Here is a 17,584-nt window from a genome sequence, read left to right as displayed (position 1 = left end):
CAACCGGGATGAGTCACACGAACGTCTCAGCAATGACTTAGCCTCCACTCAGACACAGTGCACTTCTCTCTACGCCATCATACACTGGGGCTGAGGCAGGGTGAGGTCATTATTTAAGGGGTCATGAGACTACAGGGGATAAGTTAGGAACAGTATCATATTATTCTCTTTTTTTATCATTAAAAAAGAGGAATAGTACTCGAGAAACAAACATAAACACACCTTATATCAGGTGTTTCTCAAATGTTAAATGAAGGAACAAAAGCCTAAATATCTTTCATCAGCAGTCAAGCTGTCAAAGCTACAAGGGTTGTAACTCCTTTTCAGCACCGCCTGTTTCATAAACCTCCACTAATATGCATAGAAATTTCATTGGTGTAAGTACATTTTGCCACAGTATGTGGTTTGACTCAATGCAATTTGCATGCCCGCGTGCAAGGAATATTTCATCTTCCCACGCATTCGCTTACCGAGCTCATACTCAAAGGTACCACATGGTCCTGTGGTGAATCTGCAGCAACTTGTCTGACATACACAGGGTGTGAATAAAACACTGGCACAGGTGTGTGTGTGTGCATGTGATCTATCCATGGATATAATTATACAGTGTGTTTGGACAGGATGGAGAGAACACAACACGATGCTCCCTATGGAATGATGTTTATGTGTCACACAGCCAAACACTGACGTCCTGTGGGAAAGACGGCAGGGCTCAGCTGTCAAGTAAAGGGTTAAACTTAGGCTTTGCAAGTAGATGTATGTATGGGTTTGGATAGGGTTTTTTTAATGTAAGACGGCATCAAAATCTTAAACAAAATGGTCATATGTGTCACATCTTGATGTCAAAATGTTAAAGAATGTGAAGGACAGGTTGTGTTCAATGTATTCTCACGAAATCCTTTTTTGTATGATATCCTTTGAAAAAGTGAATTGTGAACATGTTTAAACACATTGTTAATGTCGAAAATGGTTAGGTTTAGACACCAAAAACATTTGCTGAAGGTTTGGCAACAAAACCACTTATCTAAGGTCAGGAGAAAAAAAAGAACAAGGTTAGGATTCAAAAACACTTTGAGACATAACTTGCAATGGGATGTCGAACACCTTGTCTCCAGTAGTCTGCCTATGAGACTTTTAAGATTACGTTACCTTGTGAGTCGGCACAATTTAGTGGGAAAGCTATGAATTCCAGTGCAATACTTTTCGTAGCCCAGTTCATGAGAAAATCCTGGTTCAGACAGACGATAGACCTGTGTAAAAACAAACAAACTGTACCACTTTATTTGAAAGGTTGTGCAAAAGACAGAGGGAGGGAGTCTTTTGAATGTTTATGATGGCTGACGTTAAATTTAATTTGGTTAATAATTCCTAACCCATCAAAAATGCACATTTTACCTAATTATGATACCCATCATGAACATTAAGGGCTCTTTATTTTGTTAAATGTCATTTTTATCTGGGTATGTGTTAATTGACCAAATGACGCTAAATAACAACAATCATAAACATATTCATCTAAGTGCACTTTAACTGATGGGCCAGCTGCGCATAACCAAACAAACAAACAACAACAGCAGAAAACCCCCACAACCGTCCATTGGTTTCAATGTAGTAACTGTGTTTACGCAGCATTGAGACAACAAAAGGTGCATATTACTGGTAGATTTCTTTCTCTACATTTTGATGGAAGATAAAATGATTGCAGCCACATAAACATTCAGAGTTGGAAAATCCTGTCTCATGGTGTTATAAACTGCTGTGCTGGCATTTGGTAAACTTCACACAGGATCATATTTCACCAGAACCTCAAACAACACGTTGAAGAAAAATGCTTTCTGTTGTAGGTCTGAACTTTCCCCCCTCTATTTAGCTTTATCTTGTGGAATACCAGAAATAGTTTTACTTCACTATGCCCCCAAAAGTATTCAATAACCTTAGTGTAGCAGACCTTATATCAGGTGTTTGTGAAATGGTAAATGAAGTGCTAAAGCCAGTGCATCATACATCAACAGTAAAGCTGGCATAGCTATAAGAGCTATAACTCCTTTTCAGTACCGCCTGTTACATAAACCTCTGCTCATATGCATAGAAATTTCATTGGTGTGCTTTCATAAATCTGAGAGGGAATACTGCTCACTGATGTTCACAACAACAAAGTAGATTTGATCTTCTTTGACGAGGGGCTGCAAGAAGCAACTGCTTAATCTTAAAGGGACAAAAGGCAAAACGGTTAAGAACCACTGCACCAGAGGAAGTAGAGTTTCCTAGGGTGAAGCTCAAAATGAATACTGTGGTAATAAGGTCAGCAGGGTCTGTAAGCAGAAGGCTTTTCTTCCATATGGAGTTGGGAGGGCTTAGTCATGTGACTTCCATGTGTCCGGAGCTGCAGTGCTGCAACAAATGAGGTCAGCCTCCAGGTATGGGCTCGAACAGCAGGCAGCGCCTCAGGACGAGCACTGCTTTACACACACACACAGGCATGCAATAAAAACACAGCGAGTCCATGCATATATAAAGGCTTGCACTGTGGCACACACACAGTGTCTGGCCTCAGAGGAGATGAAGAGATGCAAAATGACATCAGTCGCTTCTGTTTCTGCATGTGACTCATTACACAGGCTGATAAAGGCTCACCACTATCACCGTTGGGAGTAAGCAAACAGGCCAGGCTATCGCTGCACACATCACCTGAAGTGGACATGGGTCTATTGATCACCAGTGTGTTGTGAGCTGGCTGATGGTCACTGCACAGGAAATGAATGTTGTGCAAGAGGGAGAAGGGGGGTGGGGGGTGGGGTGGGGGGTCGAGGGTGTTACAGCGTCATTCAGAGTGAGGTGTTGATTCATTTGGTGGGTTTGTCTCTTTCAGTAGCTGTGTGGTGGAGGCGATGTGATTTCTATCCTTAAAGCATTAATCTATTTTTGCTACCTACAGGGTGCAGATGAACATTAAAACAAGCAGACAGATATACAGTTATCACTGTCACCGGTTTATAAAGTATGTATGCAGACATGAAGCCACTTTACCATTTAATTGAAGTTATGTTCTATGTTTAAGTCACATATTCCCTCCTCTTAGCTTGGTTTGGTCAACAATTCCTGTCAAAAATACGAGGATCTGCCTCTTTGGCTGCTAAAATTTAGAATATGTTTATGAGCTTGCTGTTAATTTTGTTGGAGGGCATTTTGATGCTTAGCAATTTGTGTACACTGGGTTTATATTGCAATCAAACATTGCCAATACACTCAATCTGATCACCTCACCTGATGAATGGCATTGTAATGGATTAAACTCCAAGTAGCGCTAATTTAACAACTAAAATTGGTTTAAAAAACACTATAATTAATTTTAGATTCTTTAAAATGTGTATTTGTTTTTTGTTTTTTGTTTTTTGTTTTAGCATTAGTAGTTGTCTGGAACATAGGGGCACTGTTACCTAAATGGTTGCATCTTTAAACATTTTGATACTGTGAAACAGTTTTGATAGGTTAAAGCAACAAAACTACTTCCTTAAGTTTAGGGGAAAACATTTGATGGATTTAAATTGATTCATCCACCACTTCTCATTTCCCCTAGTGGATTTTGTTGTTCTTTATACTCTGTAACCTCACTTCTGCCTTGGCTTCCATCAAAATTCCTAGAGCCACTAGAGGGCGCAGCCTAACCACAAACGTAAATATAGAAGGTCGTGATAAGCTGCTGTTCAGGTACTGAGGACTCCTCTCTTTACCTATTACCTGCTTTCCTCTTGTGTTTACTGTGTCACGCACACACACGCACACGCACACGCACACACACACACACACACACACACACACACACACACCCTTGTACATCTATCTTTGTGAGGGCCCTCTTGGAATAGTGAATTCCCTAGCCCCTTACCCTAACCCTTAACCTAAGTTTCACCATCACAACTGAAGGCCCAACCCTAAGCCTAACATAAACCTAATTGTAACTTTAACCCTTAAACAAAGTCTGAACTCTCAAACAAGCCTTTAAAGAAGTGAGGACCGGCTGAAATGTCCTCACTTCACAAAAATGTCCTCACTCTGTTGGTTAAAAATGTGTTCTGGTCCTTACTATGTAGGAAGTACAAGAAAATACACGCACACGTACATGCACACACGCACACGCACACGCACACGCACACACACACACACACACACACACACACACCTGTGACAGTGGGCAGCCAACTGACCGCTGGTTTACCTGTCTACAAGGTAAACAACACAAAACCCCCCTCTAGACTTTGTCCTGTCAAACACAGCTCTTATCTCAGGTAACAGGACGAAATGAAAATCTGAGGCTCAGATCGAACCGTCTCAATCATTGAGTAATCAATAAAACAGTACTTTGCATGGCAGGAAACCCAATAACCAGGTTTCAGAAACACCTGGGGCTGTTTTTACTGTAGCAGACAGATCCATGAGGTACCTTAAAGAATAATTATAGCTATATCAGTGTGTAAAGACATTTACATGCTGGGTTGAAACTGAACTGGTGCTTCAAAAGGAACCCTTTAATTAACCTTGTCATAAAGAAAACATTTCCCAGCAGATAGTTTCCTTTATTCCAGGTTCATGCTCTTCTCTTTATTCTTAATGCTATGCAGCTTCACAGCCTTCACAGCATATCATTAATGTAGAGAGTGACACAGAGAGAGGATGAATTACCTCCCTCTCTCCTCCTGCCTTATAAACCCAACGTGAGGACTCGCCATTATCAACTCCCCAGCCACTCATCCAGACAAGTGATTTGTGCCCGCATTACTCATCTTGACACAAAATTACATTATTCATCCGTTTGCCACAGAGCTTCTCTATAGGACTGAAGTCAAAAACAGTAGAGCTGGAGTTAATTGATTTGTTTGGAGAAAAATGTTACATGTTTGGGAAGATTAACATATCAGACAGATACTATACTGTACCTTTGTACCTCACTTTTCACTGCTTCATGCTTACCTAACACGTGACAAACATTAAAGCAAAACATGGAGGAGGGAACCAACAGAGGTAAACAAGACTTAAAAACGTTCAGTGTAAGTTGTGACACCAGGGTTAATGTATTACTGTTTAAACTCTGGTTTGCAAGTCCCAGCATTCACATTTACCTTTCTAGTCAAAGGATTTTTTTTTACATTCTTTAAAAAAAGAAAAAACTTTTAACCCATTGACGCCTAAAACTGGCTGTAAAACCTCTGGGCGATTTTAAAATAAAATACTACTACTACTACTACTACTACTAAATAATAGATTTTTCAGCCTCTGTAGCAGATAGAAATGAAATTCAAAAAGTATTTGAGAGCTTATACAAATACTACAAAACGATGTATCCGCTTTCCAGGCTTCAATGGGTTAAATAAGGGTTTTCGAAGTATGTTTGTCTTGTGTGAAACCAAATGTCAACACAGTCGTCTCCTTTTTTCTCGTTTTTGTTTGACCCTTCCATCTAACTTGACCTCCTTATGCAGACTATAATACGTAAATGCAACACTTTTAGTTTTAGGCAACAAAAATACGTGGTTAAGTTTAAAAAAAAAAAAAAGTAGGCCTAAATAGTTAGGCACAGAAAACGGTAGTTAAAAAGTAGAATAAATAATCGCAACTACTGTCATTGAGGTAATAGGTGACATAAAGCGTAATTTAAGCACGGGCTTTGCATGGAAATAAAGTTTTGTGACTTCAAATGGTAACGTTGCCTTTTGGTTTCACTCGGGACACAGACCAGTCTACTGGGTCTTCGATTCATCCATCATCCCTCACACCCACCTTCCCTAAGTGGATCTTCTTGTTCTCTATACTCCGTATCCTCACTTCTGCCTTTGCATCCTTCATTATTACTACTGCCACTAGAGGGCAGCTCTGACTACAAATGTAAATATGTGTCTCGTTAAACTGCTGTACCAACAACAGATGGGGTTTGTTTTTTGGAAGAGGATATTCTCATTTTGATTACACATGTATCACAATGTGCTTCCATTCTTTGTTTTTAAAATATAATGGCTTAGCCTTGCATAGCTGACCTTTGAACGCAACGCAGATACCTATTATCATTCTTGGATAAGTGGGAAAAAAAATCACTATAGACATTGGAAGTGGGGGAGAATGCCATGTGAAATAGACAGCCAGTTCATATCCAGTAAGTTTGACTATCTGGATCTGGACAGAAGAGTGGTGTTGCGTACTCACTTTTTATTTCACGTTTAGACGAACATCTTCAGGGCAAAATTTGCGTGCATACGGTGATGCAAAAGTCTGAAATTCAATGTAGTATGCATGCCAGGTGAATAGGTGGTACTGTGAATCACTGCCACACAACACCACCAAGAGCTTGTGCATTCATAGACACCTCTCTTCTCTCATACTTCTCTTCCTAGTCGTGCTACACCTTGAACAAAGTCGTCCCATCAATGCGCCTTCTCTGTTCTGTTATATTATCTGTGATAATTCTGCTAAACTGCTGAAATGACTCCTGGATAGTTCTCAGAGCTGCTAGGACAACTTAAATGTCTGATTGATGGAAATAGTCTGACATATTTGTTGTCCTTTGCCTGGACTGCACATGGATGAGCCAGTGTGAGCTGATCAGACACATTTCGCGTTTTCAACCCTGTAAACGGAAACACAACGTTGGAGCGTTATTAAGATTTCCACTTTGAAGGGTGGTTTCATTTTTTTGCATTTTATGTCCCCAAAAACACCGTCGCCATCTACACGGAAGGCACATCTGATAAAATATTTTATTGTTTTCAACCGAGAGCATTGTCGTGTAACCAGGCACCTTTGGAGCACCTTTGTTGTGTGTCATATATGACAATAGAAGTGAAAATGCCCCCCCAGAACACATAAAAACCCCAACAACTACATTATACTAACAGGTTTAGGTTTTAAATCCAGGTTTATCTCAGTCAGATCCATAGCTTCAGTCTTAAGGTAGAACCCCTACCTGACACATGACAAAGGAACCTGCTGAGGGAGGAATTAAAAGGCATTTAGCCTGAAGGTTCCTGAAAGTCCTGAAGGAAGCCTCTTCTCTTGAAAGAACAATACTCACTGAAAAGGTTTTTCTGGCTGAAATACAAATGAATTTCCTGAAATCCCTTTGAGCCCAATATTCATGGCAATGCTAAATTAGCATTGAATAATGGCCTCCATTTCCTCTTTCACTTCACAGGCAGCAGGACAGCAGCTGCCTGTAGAGACGTGGTCATGTGGGGGGGCAGGACTCCCCTGATAGCAGAGGACTCTCCAGCCCTTCATATCCTGCCAGTGGGAGATTCAATTAAAGCATTACTGATGTGCTGGGAGGTTTGGTTCTGATGTGGTTCAAACTGATGGACTGATCGGCTTTCTACCGTAATGATGTGTGCAGGTCAGTGGTGGACTCAGGCTGCCTGAGGGTGCAAGGGAAAAAAAGGGACACCGGCTGCATGCAGTGCATCACTAGCATGCAGAAAGTTTTCTAGCATATATGGCACTGAATCATGTTCCCTCAATTTTAAGGGCACTGCATCAGGTTTTTCTCCATTTAAGGACACCCATTAGTGCACTTCATTGCATTTTCTCCAGTAAAAGGGCACTCACTAGTGCATTGCATTTTGTTTTTCTTCTCTGGAAAGGCACCCGAGAGGGCACTTCAGCACTGGAAGGGCACCTTAAAAGACACTTTGTCACATTTTCTCCATTTAAGGAACACTAGAGGACACTTAAATTGGGTCTTCTTAACTGGGAGGATACATTTAAGGACACTTAATTGTGTTTCCTTAATTTAAACCCACCCTGGATGGCACTTCATGCCAGTTAATGCCATCCGAGAGGGCATTATTTCGTGCAACCAACAGGGTGGTCGCCTCCTCTTCCACATCCCTGACTCAACCAGTGGTGCAGGTGTTGGGGGATGTGAGAAGAGTGTGATTGCTATGGGGCATCAATAAGAAAGCACATGGCTTAACTTCACAGGCTCCCTTTTTTTTCTAGATAAGACTGTATGTAACACGCGTGGTTCATTAGCTGCACACGCACTTCACACTGAAACCAAAAGCCTTTTTTGCTGTCACACAGCAGTTGAAAATGTGACACTCTGAGCTGAGCCCAACACTGTGTGCTGTCAATACGCTTGTTTTCACAGGAGACATTTTGACATGTCACAGTGAGACGCACAGTGTTATATTATGTTATAAAATATTGTTTAACTCTCACTGATGTGTTCAGAATCATTTTAAAGTTGTAGTTGGAGATCAGTTTAACTACTTATTGTGTATGATGTATCATAATTGACTAATATGATGAACTATGATGTATTATTAAAGATGAAACTAAAAATAGATCAATCTGCCCACCAGGATATAAAGCAGTTACAATTAGCTCCACCTTTATCAGTAATCTATGATATAATGTATATGATTCTAAAAATGACGCATTCTGCATCATGAGTGCTTTTATTTTCGGTACTTTGAGTCTATTTTGATGCCAAGTACAAGATTGGATGACTTTCCCTGCCTGTCTTTGCTCCACTTGTTCACTCACTCATTCATGTTGTCACTGCTGAGTCAGGCAGCTGACAACAGTGAAGCACCTTTGAAAAAAATGCATATAATTTCCTTCTTTCTCTTCCCCTGTTGAGCCTCTGCAGTTTAATTTCATCTCCCGTTCTCAACACAGTGTCAGGACATGGAGAGGAGTGCTGTTTGGCTCGCTGCAGCACCTGGTGTGTCTGAACTGGAAACCCGATCGTCGCCAGGTACAAGAATAGCTCGACGGGGACCGTTAAAAGGCCACTCCCCTGACCTGCTGTGAACTGTCATTGAACTTCTGTCCCTGCTGAGGACAAAACCCTGCTCACTGTTTGAGTGGAGGTCTATCTTTGGACTCAGGTTTTCACAATGATGGCCTTCGTTCACAATCTTTGTTGAGTTTAAAAAACTATATATTTTTGGTAAGTTTAGAGTGTGATGAACCCCAAAAAACAATCTTTCCTTTCTCTTCTTTTAACCCTTTATCGGGCGAAGAACTATATTGGGTAACTTCAGTGGATATCAAACTGGGTCCTGATGTCTCTCTGTTTGGTCGTAGAACCACTTGGATTTCTTCCAGTTAATCAGCAAAGATCAGGCTGCGTCAAAGACAGTGACACCATGACATCTGACCAATCAGTATGATAATAATATAATAATAATAACTTTACTGACCAGAAAAAATCTGCAAGAAACAGTCGTATAAACGGAGTTATTCTTCAAAGACTTGTACCAGGATAACTTGACTTTGACGGCATATTAGGGCCAAGTATGAACAAAAATAAATATACAATATACAATAAACCCGGGGGAGGGGAGGTAATATTTCGAGAAAAAACTTTTTCTCGAAGATTCACCACTTTAAATCTCATAAATCTGCACATTTTTTTCTCGTAGATTTGCCACTTTAATCTCGTAAACTTTATTCTCAAAATATTACCCCCCTCCCCCGGTTCCGTATGTTTTTTTACACATTCTGGCAGCGTGTAATATCCAATATTCTCTGGGGTTGAAATTTGGAATTTGCAAGTATTTCAATGAGTGCCCTATTAAGGGTTAAGTCTCTGTGGGGAACATCTTAGACCTTCAATATGACAATCACCCATAACTTGTTTTTAGCCATTTCTCTCGTAACGAATTTAATTGGCTTCTGAGTTAAGTGACTTATTGAATATTTTTCAAACCTAGGAAACAAATAGGACTATTTCTTCTCCCAAATATATTGGATAACAGGGGAGATATGTCTCCATATTATCCTGGAAACACCAACACTTTATTATTTCACTGTCATGTTGCATAATCATGGTTTACAATTATTTCATTTGCAGAATCATACTTCATTTTCTGTCTTTTTGTACTAAAAATCTGGTCATTCATGAGGCAATCTGTGCTGCAAATTTTGAACACATCATAAAAGGGGAAAAATGTAATAAATTAAAATATTAGAAATCTAAATAAAGAAGAAAATTTAAACAAAGATCCATTTATGTCACAAGTAATCAGATAATTGATGACATTTAATGGCAAGTAATAGTAATTTATTTATCAAGTTATTATTTCTGTATTTTTATTTTTTATTTGGCAGGTGCCATCCTCCAGAACATTTTATTCAATTTCTGAGAATGTTTTTCCCCACATTTCACAAATAATATAAAATAATTGAAAAAGTAAATAAACAAGTAAATACATAAAATACATGCAAATAAATTAATTTTTAAAATATGTATGCCGATAAATAGTGAATAATAATACATAAATAAATAAAAGTCAAAATAATAATAATTTAATTGAAGCATTTCTTTTTTTATAGTGGCAGGTATCCTCTTCATACTAAGTTTCCGAGGAAAGTATTAAACTTTTTATTTCATCTTATAATAGTTAAAAACGTAGGCCCATCTTAAACTATTTGATCTTTTTCACATTTTATCAGTTAATTTATGCCTCCATTTATTTTTAATATTAAAAGGTACCTTTTAATGACATAGTAAATTGTGTAACTAACACGCTGTTTTTCTGCATTTGATTCTTCAGCCAGATTCTTTTTTAGTGGAGACTAGCTGCTTTCAGCTATGGAAGTAAATTATATGAATAATGGCACTTTTATTCCCTTTCAGCTCGACTCTCTAGCTCCATTTCTATATTTCCACCTGTGGAGAGACACCTCGCTGTTATATTTCTCTTTTTTTCCAGCATGCAGGAGGAGCAAACACACACACACAAAGTCCCGGGACGACCGAGACAGAGCGGTAGGACCACCGCTTTGAAACGACTTTTCAGAGCACACACACCCATGTGCGGCCAGTAGGAGGGGCCACGTGCTGAGGTGTTTGAGAAGGTGATGCCGTAAAAGCGGCCAGTATGTCGCAAACCAGGTGTTTTTCCTGCGGGGGGAAGGTGATGTCGTAAAGCGGACAGGGGGAAGGGAGGGGTGAGGAGGGGGTGAGAAAGAGGAGGGGGTGAGACAGGAGGAGGAGGGAGGGAGGAGGTGACTCGCGAGCGGCTGCGCTTCAGACTCAGCGAGAGGATCATGGCGGATGGCCCCAGGTGTAAGCGCAGAAAACAGGCGAACCCGAAGAGGAGCAGCGGTAAGTCCAACTCCTCCGTACCGCCGCTGGGAGAGCCGGGCGGGCTGCCGGACAGCCTTTCACTCGGTAAACTCTTCTGTAGACTTTGTGGGAGTGAGTTGAAGCAGGTTTGGGGGAGTTTAGTGGAGTATTGGTGTGTTCATATCCCAGTGTGGTGGTGTACCGTTATACCTGGCTGCTTCTCTCTCCGCCTAGCGGTACATGGGGCCGCCTGACACACTGAACCGTTATCCGTCACTTATAATAACCCGAGGAGCGCTGCTTCTATTATTACTTTCTTTCACTTTCCCACTCTCTGTTTTTGCACTTTTCTACCACTTTTACACCCTCAGCAACACTTGGCGGCAGGTTGCGGGGCTTTCACATAACAACGTGGCCCGTTGAACGCAGTTTGTAGTTTAGTGGATGATTTTTTTTTCAGGGCGAGGTTGTTGCAGGGTTAGTTTCATGCTAACTTGCTGCTCACTCGGCCCCGGACGGTTAGTTTCTCTCTCCAGATCAAAAGAAAGCAACTTTATCGGTTTGTTTTGTTGTCCGGACGGGAAATGGTGCTGTTGTGGTGAATGCATGGGCTTTTCTGCATGGGCTTTGGTCTGCTACACTGCTGCTCCGGTGATGGCAAAGAGATGGGATGTTTATTTTATCTCCACTTCACCCCTCCCTGCCACAACTGCAACACCACATGCTCCCTCAGTTAAGGTAAGAGTGGAAAAAAGACTTTTGAAGTAGATTTGGCACATTTATCTTCACGCAAACACGCCTACCCAGATTGCCTGCACCAGTTTTGCTTTATGAGTTTAGCGAATTTTGTTATTCGGCGCAAGCTTTTTGGTGATTGTCTTGCAAATTTCTTCTGCTGCACATTTCGACTGTTGCTTTTTGCACCTGTACATTCGGCTTCGTGAACCATTAGCAATGCTGTAAATAAATGTTTTTGGCATTATAAGAAATTATTTTCTAAGCGTAGATTTCGAGTCACTTCATTACATAATATGGATTAATAGTATGTCTTTGGTGGCCAGTTCTGACATTATATTCACCTGATCTTATTTAGTGGTGATTGTATCCGCTTTTTATATGGTTGTTGTTGTTGTCATCTATTATAACCCACAGGGTGTTTTCTTTTTTAGATTAGATTAGATTCAACATTATTGTCATTGCACATGTCACAAGTACAAATCAACGAAATGCAGATAGCATCTAACCAGAAGTGCTTAAGCAGTAATTAAGTGAATCATAGTGCAATATATGCAGGAAGGAATTATATAAAAAATGCAGTATATACAGGTATGGATTATATAAAAAATGCGTGTAATAAATGTTTATCTCTGTGATAGCACTATAAAAGGATTTTAGAGAAGGTGTTTTTGGGTTGGAGCATTTTTAAGAATATTTTGAGCGCACCTGCTATGAGGTAAATGACATAAAAATAGACTTTAGGTGTAGGCTGCTATAACAACTTTAAATTTACACATCCCTTTGGAACCAGAGTCCCTCATTGGACGGTTTCTTACCTGTACTCGCCCCCTCTTGCACCGTATCAGCCAATAAAAAATTTAAACCAATATATTTATATATTTTAGACACCGTTATGAGGCATAATGTGTGTGAGCCGAGGGGCTGGAAAGCACCTTTTTTTTCCTCCTGCTGACGACACGACGGTGACTCTGTGCGTCCGTACAGGAGCCATCATCATCATCATCACCATCATCATGTTTACCTGAACGCGGATAACGGGGCTGACAAATGGCCTAGAAATAAACAGAAATAACACCTGCGGCTGTCGACCGTTAACGGAACAGGATCTGCTCGCCGTTTCCTTAAGGCTCTGTGTCTCGTGAGGAGCCAGGAAAAACCGCTCCAAATGTCAACTTGTGCAGGTAGAGATGATTTTTTTTTTGTAGTTTTCACCGTGTGCCATGCCAGCTTCGCATGGATGCTCGCCTCCCTTTCATTCTCGCGGGATTTATCTCATCGACACGCATATCTGACCCACTTGTGCATGTTTTATCTTCCCCTTTTATGTGTTTTTTGTGCGTGGATTGGTCGCCTTGTTTGGTCAAATGCACTCTGCAGCTCAGTGTGAGTGTCTGCATGGAAAATGAGCGGTGCATAAGGTGGTTTATTCCTCTGTTATTCCCCACCGTGTGCAATAAGAGCGCTGATAGAGCTCACCGTCAAACCTCTCGTTTCCATCTATTGTGTTGAGGTAATTCGTTATACAATTTCCTGAGCGGTGTGCGGAAGGGAATGGCGGTCAGTACCATTACTGCAGTGAAGGCGGGGTTGCTGCTTTTTTTCTGGACCGGAGACAGCCAGGTACGCAAGGTGATGCAACACCTATAAAGGTGTATTTTAAAAGATTTCCACGTGATTTCCTTGCAACATAAGGCTCAAATACTAGATGGGACTTATTCCTGAGCGTCTCATTTCGTTTATTCCCCAAACATATACCGTTAAATGAGATTATAATGTGAAAAGGAGCGTGTCCGTGTAACGGGGCGCACAATCAAGATGGCAAAAGGTGCTGTGATTCAGTGCGCACCGCTTTCATCTGCTGCGAGTGAAACTCCTCTGCCTCTCCTGTTCCTTTCATTTTAGCCCTAATTCAAACATGTATTTTTTTTTATTAGTAGTTCTCATCCACATAACAGAGAGCACTCGTTCACAGCCTCTTTTGAATTTCAAAAGAGATGATGTGCCAAACATTAGCCTGTGCTAATGTACCATGACCTCCAGTCTGTCTTCACCATGATGTGGCAAACAGCTGCTGATAGGATCAACTACACTGTCACAAAGGCTACTGAGCACACTACTGACTTTGTAGTGTGTAAACATAAGTCATTGACATAATCTTATGATGGACAAACTTTCTGCCATATTAGAAGGGAGTAAATAGACTGTAGATGGGCGCTTTTTTATATATATAACAACTGAGAGATGCATTTAACTTTTACACATTTTAATGTATTTAGTCATCATGGAGCCCAACCTCCAATGATTATTTTATGTACCAGTAGTCAAAGACCAATTTATCTGCTGAATAATCGGGCTGATTAATGCCATTTTGAGATAGTCAGTAATACTGATTATTTGTTTGTTTGTTTCACTGAACCAACACCAGATAAGGCCACTACACTAACAGTGTTTATTTACTTTTCATATATGTAAATTTACAAATTTTCATTCTCACTCTCACACAGAAAGAGATGCTGCAATCAGCTTATAAATGTTGTTATTAAGCCCACTAACAAGTATTCCTAAATTGCATTTTTAAGCTTAGTCTTTTTTTGCATTTATTTAGTTGATACATTTTAATTGTTTGGAATAAATACACTTCAGACAGATCTACAGAAAAAATAACAATGTTAAATGTTAATTTTTGCTTAGCAACTTTTGTCTCATTGTTATCGTTATTATTAAATTGATTTTTATCAGATTCAACAACAAAAACAAAACCACAACATGATGATGTTGTAATTATATAACAGTAATTGGCCACTCTGCTCTCTAAATATGGACGTTGGCCACTACCAGTTAATCTACAGATCATTTTGTTAATACATTTATTTAATATTTAAAAAAATACTTCTTAAGATGACAGATTCAGTTTGGCTTTTGGACTGTGAGTTAGACAAAACAAGCAACCATATTCAGATTACTCCATCCTCATATGGAGAAGCTGGATCCACAGAATGATTTTCATTTTTCTTTAGAAATTGACTTAAACAATGATTTGCTTATATTAAATGACTAATGAATTATGTTTGAGCTCTTTTAACACCTCATACATCTCAGAGACCAATCTTCTCTCCTCCTCTCTGAGAGTTTTGTTGAAACTTGTTTATTATTATGGATCAGTGTGAGAACATTATAAGTCAAAGCATCACACAGATTGGTACAGTTGTCCTTAATTTACAGCACATTAACCACAGTAATCTATATTAAGAAATCTGACAGCTGTGGTGCACAAGGGTAATAACAGTGATGATGTGTGAAGGGCACTCTTTCTTGGGTCCAAACCACGGTGTCGAAGTTGGCATGGCATTTTATTTTTGCGGTTTTGGTTTCTCTTAGCACAATTATGTTTTAGTGAACCAGAACTGTTAACCAAATCATTAGCAGATCGTTATCAGATGGATTAGGAAATCTGCCATCCTTTGCTGGTTGGAGGCAGAAAACAGATCCACTTCCACTCCATGTAATTTAAAAAAAACATTGTCCTTCCTCTCTGCTGTAGTAATTGAATATTTAACGCTGAAAAAGGTGCCAAGTCCCATCTTGTAATACCTGTAAAACCTTGTATTTTGAAGTAATTTCCTGTAGTTGCTGCAGTTTGCTTGCGAGGAGACTGAGACTCATTCAGGTGTCTTAGTGCTGTTTTAGTTTGCTACAGAATGGTATTGTTCTCCCCTTTCTGAGCATCTTATGCTAACCTGCCTGGTGTTAATGCTAACTGACAGAGTCAGTTGGCCTTGCTCTTCTTCTTTGCAGAGATGATTTCCCACCAGGCAGCAACTGTAAACATGCTGCTATAAAAGCCAGTAAATGATGAGTGTCATATAGCGATAGGCCTGCAGAGACCCTCAACAGCCTTCACTATTCTCTTACTGCACTTGTTTGTGCCTAAATTAAACGCTTACCACACATTACACTGTACATTAAAGTGAGTAGTAGCAGCATGCAGAGTACATAAAAACAGTGGTTTTAAAGTAATTATATATGGACATCCTCGTGAAGAAAAATAGCGGGGAAGAAATTGTGGAGTTTTTATTAAAGGTTCTTGATCTTTAGCTGCACTACATGTTGCCCGTCTGCAGTTCTTATGTAAATGGCAGGTGTCGGCCCTCCCTGCATGTCGCCTGTTTGCTGCTGCTGCCACTTTGGTCATGGCTTCGTCATCCAACGCCTTTCCCTGTCGCTTCAAAGTGCTCCATGTTTATATGTGTGTACGAGTGTGCTCTCAGCTGGGCTGTAATCTAACACTGCAATTTAGGGACTACAGGAATGCAGCCTGGTGTTAACATACCTTTACAGGATAAACACAGCGGCCTACTCCCAGGCTTGGACTGCTCATACCTCCGAGCCTGCCAGGGCCCGGGCCTTCAGCGGCAGTTATCCACCCGTACTGTAGGAGTTTTTTTGGAGGAATACGGAAAGGGTTAGGTGTTAAGAGGTGCCCCGTGGAGTTTTCTTGTAAACAAGTTATGTTTACATTCAGTCTCACCAATTTGGAAGTTGTGCATATCCTTGAGGACAATCAAATTTGTTGAGTGCATTTCTTTTTCTGCAAAAAGTATTTTAAGCCCTGCATTGTTTACATCTAATGTAAACCAGCTAGCAATCTTATATATCTGCCTTTGAGGGTGCTTTACAGCCTATCTTGACATGTTACCACCACCTGTAGATCAGTGTAATAGTGCAAAACCACTGACAGAAATATATTGCGTCACAGACATAACCCACTCCTTAAAAAAGCTCTATGCAGCTCTACTAGGGGCTAAAAACTCTATGTTACTACCAGATACGCTTCAAAAGTGGATGCCATGCTTAAAAAATCTCTAAAATTGCAAAATAATCTTCAAGCCCTCGCTTATTTGTGCTGCAGATGTGCGTTTGGTTAAATTATATGGAGCATTTTCACTAGTGGCGAAAGTAGCAAATCAACAAAAGGAGTTTGCAACGTTTACTGATTGCTGTTTTACAAGTTGTTCAGGGAAACAGACATTTGTTGATATAAAAGTGCTTTGCATTATGATGTAAAGGAATAGTTTTTTGTCTCTGTGGTAATTGGCTCTTTGATCAGTTTGCTGTGGTCAGAAGAGATGAGTTACATTTTCTCTGTGCGTCTGGTGTTTATTCAGCTCTTCTGTGTAGATGCTGAAGTTATAATGCTCTATCAGTGCCCTGCGTGTTGTACAAGCCTCATCTTACAAGAGCTACGGCTGTACAATCGCACACTATTAAAGGATATAAAAGGTTAAATATAAACGCTGCAGAATGTTTTCATGCCTTTTGTCTGCTTATGAATGAACCACTTTCTTAAGGTCACCCTAAGGTGCTTCAGCTACAGTTGTTTACAGAGCAGAGGAGTCATGTGAGTGTCCTGCCTCTGAGATATTTCTCAGCATTTATGTGTAGCTAACAGGCTTTAGCATTGACCGAGTTCACCTTAGTACACTCGGTAGATCAGTTCGATAAGAAAGAACTCCCAGCACAACCAAAAGCTATATTTTATATAGATGACTTTTACTTTTTCCTGCCTTAAGTAATATATTTTTGGAGTGTAATGTGAATATTGATGCAGTGTTAGAGGGAAGTGGTCCTGAGTGGAATTAGAAGTGATTGTGGTCAACAGTACTAGCTGTTAATTATCCATGACAATTGGTCATTCATGTTACTTTCTCCTTGTTCTGAAGAGCTTCAGGCTGTGTGTGTGTGTGTGTGTGTGTGTGTGTGTGTGTGTGTGTGCTGTTCCCC

General features: G+C 40.2%; 1 protein-coding gene across 1 annotated transcript in view; it reads left to right on the top strand.

The window, feature by feature from the left end:
• The first annotated feature begins 11,016 nt into the window (after nt 1–11,016).
• LOC131980876 (zinc finger E-box-binding homeobox 1-like) overlaps nt 11,017–17,584 on the top strand; it is an 82,850-nt gene continuing 76,282 nt past the window's right edge. The window contains exon 1 of the mRNA XM_059345183.1: nt 11,017–11,104. Coding sequence (XP_059201166.1) covers nt 11,047–11,104 — 58 coding nt within the window. The 5' untranslated portion in view covers nt 11,017–11,046. The remainder of the gene's footprint in view (nt 11,105–17,584) is intronic.

This window comes from Centropristis striata, chromosome 11, assembly GCF_030273125.1.
Source record: "Centropristis striata isolate RG_2023a ecotype Rhode Island chromosome 11, C.striata_1.0, whole genome shotgun sequence".
Taxonomy (NCBI): domain Eukaryota; kingdom Metazoa; phylum Chordata; class Actinopteri; order Perciformes; family Serranidae; genus Centropristis; species Centropristis striata.
This window is presented reverse-complemented; position numbering and strand designations above follow the sequence as displayed.